Here is a 13,326-nt window from a genome sequence, read left to right as displayed (position 1 = left end):
CCATAAAGTTTTTTTATGATAAAGCATGTTGTACTGTCAGCCCACAAACTATTGGCATAGTTTCTTCATTCACTGTTTGTTATGGAAATATTGCCATATGCAGGTGCCAGATTATTTACTTATCATCAATAAATATTTCCTTTCAAAGATGTTATGCTTAAAATAAATTATTAGAATTGAGTAGATTTATTTAGTATATCAAAGGTAGTTATTTTGCAAAGTAAGGAAAATATATGTCCAAAAATTCTAATTTTATTCTAAGGAAAATATATGTCCACAAATTCTAATTTTATTCTCAACTCAAGCTTTGTGACAGCATAAGCATTTTGAAGTTTGCTTTGCTGCTGCTTAAGTCTTCACCCAACATATTGTACTGTATTGGGGTGTCATGAGTTCGTCTCCTAAAACCGATAAATAATACATTAAGCCGTCAAAATGCTTTAATTGGAATGTGTAATTAAACTAATTTTGTCCTTGGGTCAATAAGATAATTTAGTGGGCCCAAATTTCATTCTGATTTTCACACTTGATTAGCCTAGGTCTATTTTCAGCAGTAGAGCGCTCCTCCACTTTAACACGGTATTGGGTTCCAGAACTTGCCGCAGAAATGCAAAAATCCCCTCTAAAAATGAATGAATGAATGATTTATAAAATTTGTGGCCATTTGCCACGTGCCGGAGCCAAAGGCCATTCAGCGCATATATATCGGCGGGATATATTTACTAATAAAAGGTATCCTTATGTAATTAATCCAGATTATTAAAATCAAATTCATATTAAAATACTCAATTAAATATCATAAAACAAATGGATTTCCTTAAGAAATTTAAAAAACTCCTCTGCAGGAGCACCCTCTCCTATAATATCTGACAAAGGTTTGTTGGTCAAACCAAACCGGCGTTTATGATTAAAATAAAGAAGACAGTCAACAAATACATGCCTCACTGTAATGCCAACATTACAATTGGAGCATTGAGGAACCTGCCTCTCTGCTCCACTTCCACTAGTGTGTGTTAAAAACGTATGCCCTATACGCAGGCGCATTAAAACTATACTAGATCTTCTATCCATCTCAACAGAAGGGGACCAGGGATGAACAGAAGGTCTGATTGATTTCAGCTTTAAATTATTATTTAAGTTGGACCAGTGACTCTACCACTAAGTCCTACAAAATTATTTTATAAAAAGTTTAAAATCTTCACAGGGAGCCCTCAGAGTGGGAAGCCCGGGAGGAAGCTGCCTGCTTAGCAGCTGTATCAGCCAGCTCCTTACCACGAATTTCCACATGCGAGGGAACCCAACAAAACTTCACACTGATGTGCTTTCGAGAATGCAGGAGGACCAGCCAATCCTGCACCTCTTAGACGAGTTGATTAGATGGCATCAACTTCTGGAGGGCAGCTAGGGAACTCTGGGAATCAAAATAAATAATATACGAGTCCCCAGTGCTTCCTGTACTAAAAATAAATTTCAATACACTAAAAATAGCATAAATTTCCGCATTAAAAATTGAGAACTTAATAGGGAGGCTTTTTTAATTGTTCTTTCACCGATGATGACAGAACATCCAACTCCATTTGCTGATTTTGATCCATCTGTATATACAGCAATCGAGTTACTATACTCAGAAACATGGGGCAAGAAGCTACTTTTAAGCTGAACACTTGAGCTGATCTTTTTGTTGTCTCTAACTTGGCAAATATCTAAAGGAGGCCTACACCAAGGAGGGAATTTAGAAAATGTAGTTTCCATAACCAGTGGAGGAATAAGGCCTACCGCTCTCGCACTGATGTTTAATCTAACTTCATCAAGTTTCCCTTGTACTGTATACACAAGTTGTTTTCTCTCATAGCATTGAAGTATTACATAATTGTTTTAAAATGATCACTCATTTGTTTTTTTTGTATGACACTTTATTTCCTAATTACTGTATTTTTCATATTGTGTTTGTGACTAAACACTTATTTTTTTTATGATAAAAATTATTTACAGCATGCTTATACTAATACAGTACTAATGTAGTAATGAATCTATTAAGCTCCCTGGACTGAGTATAATAGGTACTATACGATTCTGTGTGTGTGTGTGTGTTTGTAAGGGTAATGTAAGATATAAATAGTATTTGAAATTATATTACTGTAGAGTTTTTTATGATAAAGCATTTTGTACAATATTTAAAATATTTGCTAATTATTTTCATTTTATTTCCGAGTCTGCTTTTACTGGAAAATAAAATGAAAATAAGTAGTGAATATATCTTAAATAATGTACAACTTAGTCGATTCCATTCAAAAATCTTTCAAAAACAATTCTTTCCTAAATTACTCTTGCAATATCAACCCTTAGAATAGATCGTGCGGATTAAGTTGAGAGAGAGAAGAGAGAGAGAAAGAGAGAGAGAGATAGAGAGAGAGAGAGAGAGGAGAGAGAGAGAGAGAGAGAGAGAGAGAGAGAGAGAGAGAGAGAGAGAGAGAGAGAATTAGCCATTTATTATGCTCAGTATGGGGCCAAACCTGGAATGAGTGTAATTGATGCATATCTACATTATAAATATGCTGTAAATCACTTTTATCATAAAAATCAGTAGTATTTAGTCTCATACACAATATGAAAAAATACAGTAATTAGTGAATAGGGTTGCTCTACATAAAAAGCAAATTAGTAATAATTTTAGAGATATGGCCAATAGAAAAAATCTGCAAATTTGTGAAAGTTCACAGTGGAAAAGTGAATGTTCCAAAAAATCCACAGAAATATGAACATGTAAAACTGTGGGAGACTGTATACTTATTCAGATACGTAATGTGAATGAATATTTAAATTGGCAATATCTATATTAATCTGCTTTATTTTATTATTCCCGTTAGTATTCTCTTTTTATTAACCATGCTCTTTTTCCTTATTCTTTTCATTACTGCTTAACTTCTCATGATCTGATGACAAGAAGCGTGTCAATAAATTTTTTTCTGTAAGTGTACGGATGAGTTATTTTCGGGAAAAATTCACAAAAAAAGAAAATGCGTCAATCATAGAAAACGAAGTTGACGCCATTGGGTCTACAGATTATGAATCTCGCAGAAAACGCAAACCCCACTCCGCTAGCTGGCACGCATGCATAGCTATTAAGCATCTAGTGTTTCAGTTCAGCTAGAAGTGCCTCAGAGTTTAAAAGTACTGCAAGTGGTCCAACGTTTTTTTAGTCTCCCGACGATTTTTCAGCGTTTGTAAGTACATTTTGCTTTGTTTTGTTTAGTGTTTTTATGTGCAAGCAAGTGATTTTGCTATGCGTATTGTGAATACGATTTCAAGTTTTTTAAAATAAAGTTATTTGTTCTTTCAGAACAATAATGGCGCCACATAGCAGGAAGGTTCGTAACTCCAAGCAAGTTTCACTGGCTTCTATTCAATAATGACACTGATTTATCTGAAAGTGAAGTGGAACCTAGTAGTTTGCCAAAACTAGTATTGAAAAGGTGTGATTTAGTGAATTATGACAAGGAGAGTAGTGGTGATTCTGGTGAGGAGCTGCAATGGGCCAAAGACAACTAAAGCTTTATCAAGTCTGTTGTTGGTGAGATGAAATGCGCCAGTGACCCAGTCCCACTAGAAACAACAACCCTTAGCCCCCCTTAACCCAAGCGTGTGTATACCCCAGAAAAACAATCACCCCTCACTGGGCCTTCACCTTCCTCATCTAAGGACTTTGACTTCTCTCTCTCTCAACTATCTACCTCACATGCCTTCACCTCGCATCCTCCCATCTCTCACCCATCCACCTCAGACCCATCAACCTCAACAGTTTACTACATAATGCCTCTATTGTTTTCTAATGGTATTTATCCTCACAATTTACTACTAAACCTCTTCTTTTAATCACCCATTAAGGGATGCAATAATTTGATATCATTGACGTGTTTCGGTTCAAGGAATGTCAAACACTAAGTACAAAATTCAACTTTCTGGAACAGATGTGCCATATACAAGACGTATAACCTTACTGGAATGACTTTGTCGGATGGAGTGGAGTTATTTGGGGTTGTGTAGCAAGGAGAGGCTTCCTCTTCAAGACATGCTGGCCAAGTCTAAGAGCTTCTGACTCAACTGTGTGTAGTAAGCTCTGTAGATCCAGAAGCAATTCTGAAGGGGAACCTCTATTTTCAAGTTGGTCTCTCCTCATATTACAACTCAAAAATGTGTGGCCATCTTGCTGATACTGAAAACAGTCTTGTCCTGTAGAATAAAAATCAAAGCATTAAAAATTTGTGCCAAGTCATCTTCAATGTTCTGTACATTATTAAACAGTTAACAGCAAGAATAAAACAGATAAGAATATAAAAAGAAAATTAGTAATGATTAATTTTTTTTCACAAACTTATTACTACATATAATTAACATATTTGTACCCATGAAATCTTATATTAATAATTCACTAATTAAAAAACTACCATTACTAAGAACGGTTCTTTAATCCATGCAAAAATGCATATGAGCAATTAGGCAATCAGCACAGAGCCAAGGAAATAAAAAATTAATCAATGCAAGCTTACACCTAGTTTTGCTACCTAATCCTTAAAAAGAGCTGAAGTTAGTATAGTGAACAAATAGTACATGAACTGGGAGGTACTTTGGGAGCTGAAAGGGCCCCCGAAATCACCTTTTTGATTTTATGGGGGATGCCTTTGGGCATCTTTTTATCAAGGGTAGACATACTCAAACCTGGCAGTAATGTCATTATTCAATGATTTGTGAGAAATTGTAGCTCCATCACATGCATCAAAAATTAGGGGTAGGGGAAACTAGAATTGTAATAACTTTTCAATGAAAATATAAACATGAATACACACTCAAAATGTAGTCTTGGACACATTATACATTTTGAATGCAAACTTGACATGATATGAGAAAAGGCAAGGTCACCACAGGTCATTTGACCTCTGCTTAAAATTTGGACACTCTTATAGGAAGCACCTGCATATAAAAGCAGGACTTATACAACAACAATTTACAGCCGGTCCCCGGGTTACGATGGGGGTTCCGTTCTTGAGACGCATCGTAAGCCGAAAATCGTCATAAGCCGGAACATTGTCAAAAATCCAAAGAAAACCTTACTTTTAATGCTTTGGGTGCATTGAAAACTATGTAAACTGCATTCTTATGGCATTTTTCATAAAAAAAAAAACCTTCAAATATTGATTATTTTGCATTTTTGGTGTCATATTTCATCTCCCAGATGAGCGTTGTAGGCGTTGTAACCCTGGAACATGCGTGGTAACCCTGGACCATGCGTCGTAACCCTGGAAATAACGTCTATTGACAAGCGTTGTAACCTCGGAACTTCGTAAGCCGAGACCGTCGTAACCCGGGGACTGCCTGTATTGGTATGTTTACATAAATTGTCCCTAAAACCCCATTAGAAATCCTGCTAGGATTTGAAAATTATACCAAAAAGGGCATTTCCTAAAAACTTATAACAAACTCTTAAAACAGGTAACTATTGGTAGTAAACACACAGTAATTAATTATGTCTATTAGGTTTAAGAGTGTCCCTAACCCCACCAAGCAGCAGGAAGAGAATCAAGAATAGGAACTCCCAAATGCTCTTCAGACACAACTACTGAGGAGACAACAGAGGAGCAAATAGGGGGTGAAAATTCTTCCAAGGAAGCAGCAAGAAGACTATTCGAGGAAGGCGAAAAGGAACAAGGAGGAATGGCATCCTCTGCCGGTATCGAAGAGCCAAAACCATCCCATGGCTGAGCAGCGCCTTTGCTCTTGTACTGCTTCTTCAACTTGAAATGCCTCCATTACTCAAGAGACCAATCATGACATTCAGAACTGGGGCTACTTACATTGCAACCATGAAGTCTACACATGCTACAAGTTACATGAGGATCAGTCTCAAAAGAAGCTAGTTATCAGAAGCGAGGGTTGTTGGTTATTTCCTTAGCTTTTTGGCACAAGGCTTTGGTAAATCATGGATTTGCATGATGATGAAGCAAACATATGAAAAAAAGGCACAATATGCACCACTCATAAAAAAACAAATAGACTCCTCCCTCAATGGCTCCATTAGGTGATGCTATGTATTACCCCACCATACTTTGATCATATGATGTAAAAAATCTTTTCATAACCAGTATTCCAACTATGCAAGAGAATTTTCCAAATGTAAAGGCTGAAGGTAAAAAGGTTTGTATTCGTATGAGAACAACTCCACAAGAACCTTGCAAACAAAGGGTTCCTTCCTCTAAAAGCCAGGCTAACCTTGAGACAGAATATTTCTGTATCACCACTTGCATTGCATCATTTGCACTGTATGCAGAGAGATGCAAGTCCTTAGAAAGGTCAGAAGACAAAGCAGCAAGAGTCATGTGATGACCTGAAGGAAAGTACAGATTGTGTTGTGAAAAAATGCCTTGAAGGCAGGGTTGAGGTAAATTCATTTTTATCAATTCATATCCATTCCAATTCAATTAAAATTGTGAATTTATCAAATCCAATTCAATACCAAATCCTTTTTAAAAATAAATATTCAATTCCAATTCAATTAAAGTCATGAGGGTTTCAATTCAAATTCAATTACAACTCATTATATGATCCATATTTCATATGAAGGGCAAAACTTAAATTACTCACCTTGGGTAAGCTACTCACATCTGTATCAAGTATCAACATTCGAAAAATCATACAACTTTGTAATTAACATAAAGCTCATATTTTCAATTATAAAAATTGGCTTTTCAAAATTTTGTCTCAGTAAAATGTTACCCCATATTACAGGCTATCTTATCAACTCAGGTACTCCAAACAGTGTGTGGTAAAAAAAAAAATCCAAACAGTGTGTGGTAAAAAAAAAAAAACCTACAAAATATCATTATATAATTTTGTAATAAACATAAAACTCATATTTTTTATAACCAAAAAGTTGACATCTTGTAATGAACAAAATTCAATTTTTTTACAAACAAAATGAATGACGTATAATTCCTGTCAGTTTACCTAAATGAAATGGTGTGGAACAGGTTCGCCTTACGATTATAAGAATATGGTTGCCAAACACCATAGTAGCTGACAGGATAGGGCATGTAAGGCAAGACAAGACTTGATTGTGTACTGGGGTACAGGACCAGTATGGGTATGACTCAAAAGAGTAAAGTTGGAAAACTCAGAACATTTTCTAAATAGCCCAAAATTCATGTTCTGTTCTTAATAGCCTAATACTATTTATATAAAGATATATCTATTCATAACACGTCTTGTTCAAGAATGCGAGGTTTAATTCCTGATATTTGGCCTTGATGAGATGGTGTGTAAAGGTCCAACTTATATTACACAAGATTTGTTATAATTCGCAGCATTTTAGCATCAATTCATATCAATTCACTGTATTTTAGCATCAATTCATGTCAATTCACCTTAATTTTTCAGCATCAATTCCAATTAATTTGGTATCAATTCTAAATCAATTCCAATTATTTCAAAATTTCTTTTTTTCAATTCCAATTCATGCAATTTTAGCATCAATTCCAATTCAATTACAATTCAATTCATATTTGACCCCAACCCTGCTTGAAGGCATTTTGGCACTTCTTTACAGGTATAGAATGAGCAAGTATGGATATCTCAGGCCAACGGCAGCAGAGAGGTCATGTAGTACTGCAGTTTCCTGACATCTCCAAGAAATGCAAAGCATCCCTTGGTGGCCACAGTCAGAACTGAGGTAAATAATCTTCTATAGAAACAATCCTGAGAGCTGGATAACTAGGCTGTGTTTACATCTGTCCCATAGCTAAGAGCAGCAAGGAAGCCTTGCACGCCCATCCTTGAATGATGCTAAAAATAATTTTTAAAATCTGTTCACTACCATCACTAAGTAGATGATAAAAATAGAAGACACTCAGCAATGACAGAGGAAGAAAACAGTGAAATTGAAGGAGCACTAAATTGAAGACACTCAAAACCTAAGACCCCACACTTAAAACCTCTCCGACTTTCTAAATCCTATAAAGACAAGCCCTGACTGGCAGATGAGAGAAAGGAGGAGACAGCAGTGTTAATTTCTCTGGGACCTTCTACTTGCAACTGATGAAAGAGGGTCAAGGCCGCTTACCCAGGAAGCATTAACCCGATAAATGTGTCAATAAAATTTTACAATAGCCGAGTGTTGCAGCTACCTTGACAAAAATGCTAATCTTCAAAATTTAACCCTTAAACGCCAAGCAGGTATTTCTTAAAGTGTCTCCCATATGCCAGCGGTATTTCGGAGTGAGCGCCGAAGAGGAAAAAAAGTTTTTTCAAAAAATCACAGCACGCTTAGTTTTCAAATTAAGAGTTCATTTTTGGCTCCTTTTTTTGTCATTGCCTGAAGTTTAGTATGCAACCATAAGAAATGAAAAAAATATCATATATAAATATTGGAATATATGACATCACAAAAATTTCATATATAATTGTATACAAATCCCGCTGTGAGCAAAACGGTTAAAGCTAATGAGTTACTTATTTTCTTTTGTATTGTACACTAAATTGCGATCATTTTGGTATATAACAAATTGTAAAACGATGAAAGCAACACAGAGAAAATATTATCACAATATGATGCATGGATCCATAACGCGCAGACATATAAAAAAGTTGTTTTCAAAAATTCACCGTAAATCGAAATATTGTGCTAGAGAATTCCCGTTTGTTGCAAAATGAAGGTAATTGATTGAATATTACTAAAATGTACGTGTTGTAGCTTACAATTGTAGTTTTCAACCATTTTGGTCGAGTTAAAGTTGACCGAAGGTCGAATTTTTCTATTTATCGTGATTTATATGAAAATATTTCAAAACTGATAAAAGCTACAACCATGAGTTATTTTTTGTTGTATTTTACATGATATTGCACAAATTTTCATATATAAAATTTTATGTAACGGCTAATATAAAACGGTGCAAACATTACGACAATCGGTCGAAAGAATTTCTTATTTTTTCGGCAGTTACCACACGGACGTAAGGAAAAAGTTTTTTTTCAAAAATTCACCATAAATCGAAATATTGTGCTAGAGACTTCCAGTTTGTTGAAAAATGAAGGTAAATTATTGAATATTACTAGAATGCAAGAGTTTTAGCTTACAACTGCGTTTTTCGACCATTTCGGTAGAGTCAAAGTTGACCGAAGGTTGAAATTTTGGCACTTATCGTTATTTATATGAAAATATTTCAAAACTAATAAAAGCTACAACCATGGGTTGTTTATTGTTGTATTCTACATGAAATTGCGCACATTTTCATACATACAACGTTATGTAACGGCTAATATAAAACGGTGCAAACATTACGACAATCTGACGAAAAAAATTCTGATTTTTTTAGAAGAGTTGCCCCATGGACGTAAGGAAAAAGTTTTTTTTTCAAAAATTCACCATAAATCAAAATATTGTGCTAGAGACTTCCAATTTGTTGCAAAATACAGGTAAATGATGGAATATTACTAGAATATAAGAGTTTTAGCTTACAATTACGTTTTTTTACCATTTTGGTCGAGTCAAAGTTGACCGAAGGTTGAAATTTTGGCACTTATCGTTATTTATATGAAAATATTGCAAAACTGATAAAAGCTACAACCATGGGTTGTTTTTTGTTGTATTCTACTTGAAATTGTGCACATTTTCATATGCAAAACTCTATGTAACGGCTAATATAAAATGGTGCAAAAATTATGTCAAAGTGACAAAATATTTTCTGAGATGTGTCGCTGATGCTTTTAAGTGCGAGAAAAAAGAAATTTGCGCATGCCCGCCTGGGTAACGCTTGTAAACAAAACAACAGCTTGATCCGTGAACTCCCAGCATCCCCCAAGGTGTGTGATTCAAAGGTTTTTGCCAAGTAGGCCTATAACTATTTAAAAAAAAAACTTTTTTGCGTCGACATGTCAAACGTGGAAGTGGTATTCTAAAAATCGTCTCCCGTATGCCAGCGGCGTTCGCGAGTGAGCACCGAAGCGGAAAATTTTTTTTTTCAAAAAATCACAGCACACTTAATTTTCAAGATTAAGAGTTCATTTTTGGCTCCTTTTTTCGTCATTGCCTGAAGTTTAGTATGCAACCATCAGAAATGAAAAAAAAATCATTATCATATATAAATATTGGGATATATGACAGAGCGAAAAAACATTTCACATATAATTGTATACAAATCGCGCTGTGAGCAAAATGGTTAAAGCTAAAGTTTTTTTTTTTTTTTTTTTTGTATTGTACACTAAATTGCAATCATTTTGGTATACAACACATTGTAAAATGATCAAGCCAACACAGAGAAAATATTATCACAAAATGATGCATGGATTCGTAACGAGCGGACATAAATAAAAAGGTGTTTTCAAAAATTCACCATAAATCGAAATATTGTGCTAAAGACTTCCCGTTTGTTGCAAAATGAAGGTAATTGATTGAATATTACTAGACTGTAAGTGTTGTAGCTTACATTGTAGTTTTCGACCATTTCGGTAGAGTTAAATTCGACCGAAGGACAAATTTTTTCTATTTATCGTTATTGATATGAAAATATTTCAAAACTGATAAAAGCTACAACCAATGTTTGTTTATAGTTGTATTCTACATGAAATTGCGCACATTTCCATATATAAAACTTTATGTAATGGCTAATTTAAAATGGTGCAACCATTACGATAATCGGATGAAAAAATGTCTGATTTTTTCGGAAGAGTTACCGCGCGGACTAAGGAAAGTTTTTTTTAGAAATTCACCATAAATCGAAATATTGTGCTAGAGACGTCCAATCTGTTGCAAAATGAAGATAAATGATTGAATGTTACTAGAATATAAGAGTTTTAGCTTACAAATGTTATTGTTATAATACAATTAAGTTTGTTCATACTTACCTGGCAGATATATATATAGCTGTATTTTCTGACGTCCGACAGAATTTCAAAACTCGCGGCACACGTAGTGGGCGGCCAGGTGGTAGTACCCATTCCCGCCGCTGGGAGGCGGATATCAGGAACCATTCCCATTTTCTATTCATATTTTATTCATGACCCTTGTCTCCTGAGGGGAGGAGGGTGGGCACTCTAATTATATATATCTGCCAGGTAAGTATGAACAAACTTAATTGTATTATAACAATAACATTTTGTTCATGAAACTTACCTGTCAGATATATATATAGCTGAATCCCACCTTCGGATGGTGGGTAGAGACAGAATAGGATTTTTAGGAAACTTAAATTAAGTAAAAGATTTACTTCTTGGTTCCTTACCTGATAGCAAAGTAGACTCTGTGATTACTGTCACTTAAGCCTGCTTCTGCTTTTATCAGAGTTGCCAGCAGGTGTAGACCTGTAGTGCTGGTGCACTCTGGATGCTCTGTCAACGGGGACGTGACCTCAATGTGACAAGACCATCTAGCCAAACATATGGTAGTAACACAGCAACCAACCACCACCTGACCAACTAACCAAAAAACCCCTGACAGTTAAACTAAAGAATGGGAGATTTCCACAGAAGATCTCACCATCAACCAAAAACACAATAAAAACTAACCTAAACTAAGCCGAAATGTAAGGCCCCAAAGAACTACAGTTCTCGTAAATCGTTCTCACATCCCGGAGGTAATGTGAGGCGAATACGGAATTGCTCCTCCAAAAGGTGCTATCAAGGATATCTTTGATAGACATATTCCTTTGGAAGGCAAGAGAAATATCCTACGGCTCTGACTTTGTGAGCTTTCACTTTAAAGAGGCTCAAATCAGTCTTCTGGCAAGATGAATGAGCCTCTTTAATGACGTCCCTCAAGAAGAAAGCCACAGCATTCTTCGACAACGGCAAATCTGGTCTCTTCACCGAGCACCAGAGATTACCTGAGGGACCTCTTATCTCTTTAGTTCTATTAACATAGAACTTGAGAGCCCTGACAGGGCACAGGGCTCTCTCTGGTTCTTGACCCACGAGACCCGACATACCTTTGATTTCAAAGCTCCTCGGCCAAGGATTAGACGGGTTCTCGTTTTTTGCCAAGAAAGACGGGCTCAACGAGCAGACAGCGTTGTCCCCCTTGAAGCCCACTAGGCTACTGAACGCTTGGATTTCACTAACTCTCTTCGCCGTCGCCAGAGAAGCTAGGAAAAGCGCTTTCCTCGTCAAGTCCCTTAGAGAAGCTTCGTGGAGAGGCTCAAAGGGACTTAGCATTAGATGTTTCAAAACCACATCGAGATTCCATGAGGGTGGTCTTGCCTGTGGAATCTTGGAGGTTTCGAACGACCTTAAGAGATCGTGTAGATCCTTATTGTCGGAGAGGTCCAGTCCTCTGTGGCGAAAAACGGCAGACAAGATACTCCTATAACCTTTAATTGTAGGAACTGCCAATTTCTGCACATTTCTTAAATAGAGCAAGAAATCTGCTATCTGGTTCACAGAGGTCGTGGAAGAGGAAATTCCTTCCTTTTTGCACCATGCCCTGAAGGAGGCCCACTTAGACTGGTAGACAGCTCTTGAAGAGGCTCTTCGAGCATTAGCGATTGCTCTCGCAGCTGCCTTTGAAAAGCCTCTCGCTCTGGCCAACTTTTCGATAGTCTGAACGCAGTCAGAAACAGAGCGGAGAGGTTTTTGGTGATACCTTTGAAGTGAGGCGTCTGAGTAGATCTCTCCTTCCAGGGCAACGTTCTTGGGAAGTCCACAAGGAAAGTCATGACCTCTGTGAACCACTCTCTTGCTGGCCACATCGGGGCAATCAGAGTCAACCTTGTCCCTTCTGAAGCTGCGAACTTCCTCATGACCTCCCCCATGATCTTGAATGGGGGAAAGGAGTAAAGATCTAGGTCTGTCCAGTTCCAGAGCAACGCGTCCACCGCAATTGCCCCTGGATCCAGAACCGGGGAGCAATACAGAGGAAGCCTCTTCGTCCTCGACGTAGCGAACAGGTCGACTAGAGGACGTCCCCACAATCTCCATAATTGTTGACAGACTTCCTGGTGCAAGGTCCATTCTGTTGGCAGAATCTGATTTCGACGACTGAGAAGGTCCGCCCTGACATTCTGAACCCCTGCCACGAATCTCGTCAGGATCTTGATGTGCCTTGCGTCTGCCCATAGCAGAACTTCCCTCGCAAGGAGAAAAAGGGATCTGGAGTGAGTTCCTCCCTGATTCTTTAGATATGCAAGGGCTGTGGTACTGTCTGAGTTGACTTGAACGACCTTGCCTGACAGTTTTTCTTCTAAGAACTGCAGCGACAGGAATATCGCTGCCAGTTCCTTTACATTGATGTGCCAGGCTACCTGTTCCCCTCTCCAGGAGCCTGACACTTCCTCCCCCCCTAGTGTT

General features: G+C 37.0%; 1 protein-coding gene across 1 annotated transcript in view; it reads right to left on the bottom strand.

The window, feature by feature from the left end:
* Positions 1-13,326, bottom strand: part of LOC135195790 (tetratricopeptide repeat protein 17-like) — a 163,099-nt gene that overhangs the window by 41,932 nt on the left and 107,841 nt on the right. The window contains exon 8 of the mRNA XM_064222271.1: positions 3,999-4,230. Within this exon, the coding sequence (XP_064078341.1) occupies positions 3,999-4,230 (232 nt within the window). The remainder of the gene's footprint in view (positions 1-3,998; positions 4,231-13,326) is intronic.

The sequence above is a fragment of the Macrobrachium nipponense genome, chromosome 23, assembly GCF_015104395.2.
Source record: "Macrobrachium nipponense isolate FS-2020 chromosome 23, ASM1510439v2, whole genome shotgun sequence".
Classification (NCBI taxonomy): domain Eukaryota; kingdom Metazoa; phylum Arthropoda; class Malacostraca; order Decapoda; family Palaemonidae; genus Macrobrachium; species Macrobrachium nipponense.
The sequence above is the reverse complement of the archived record's forward strand: the minus strand, read 5'-3'. Positions and strand labels throughout refer to the sequence as shown.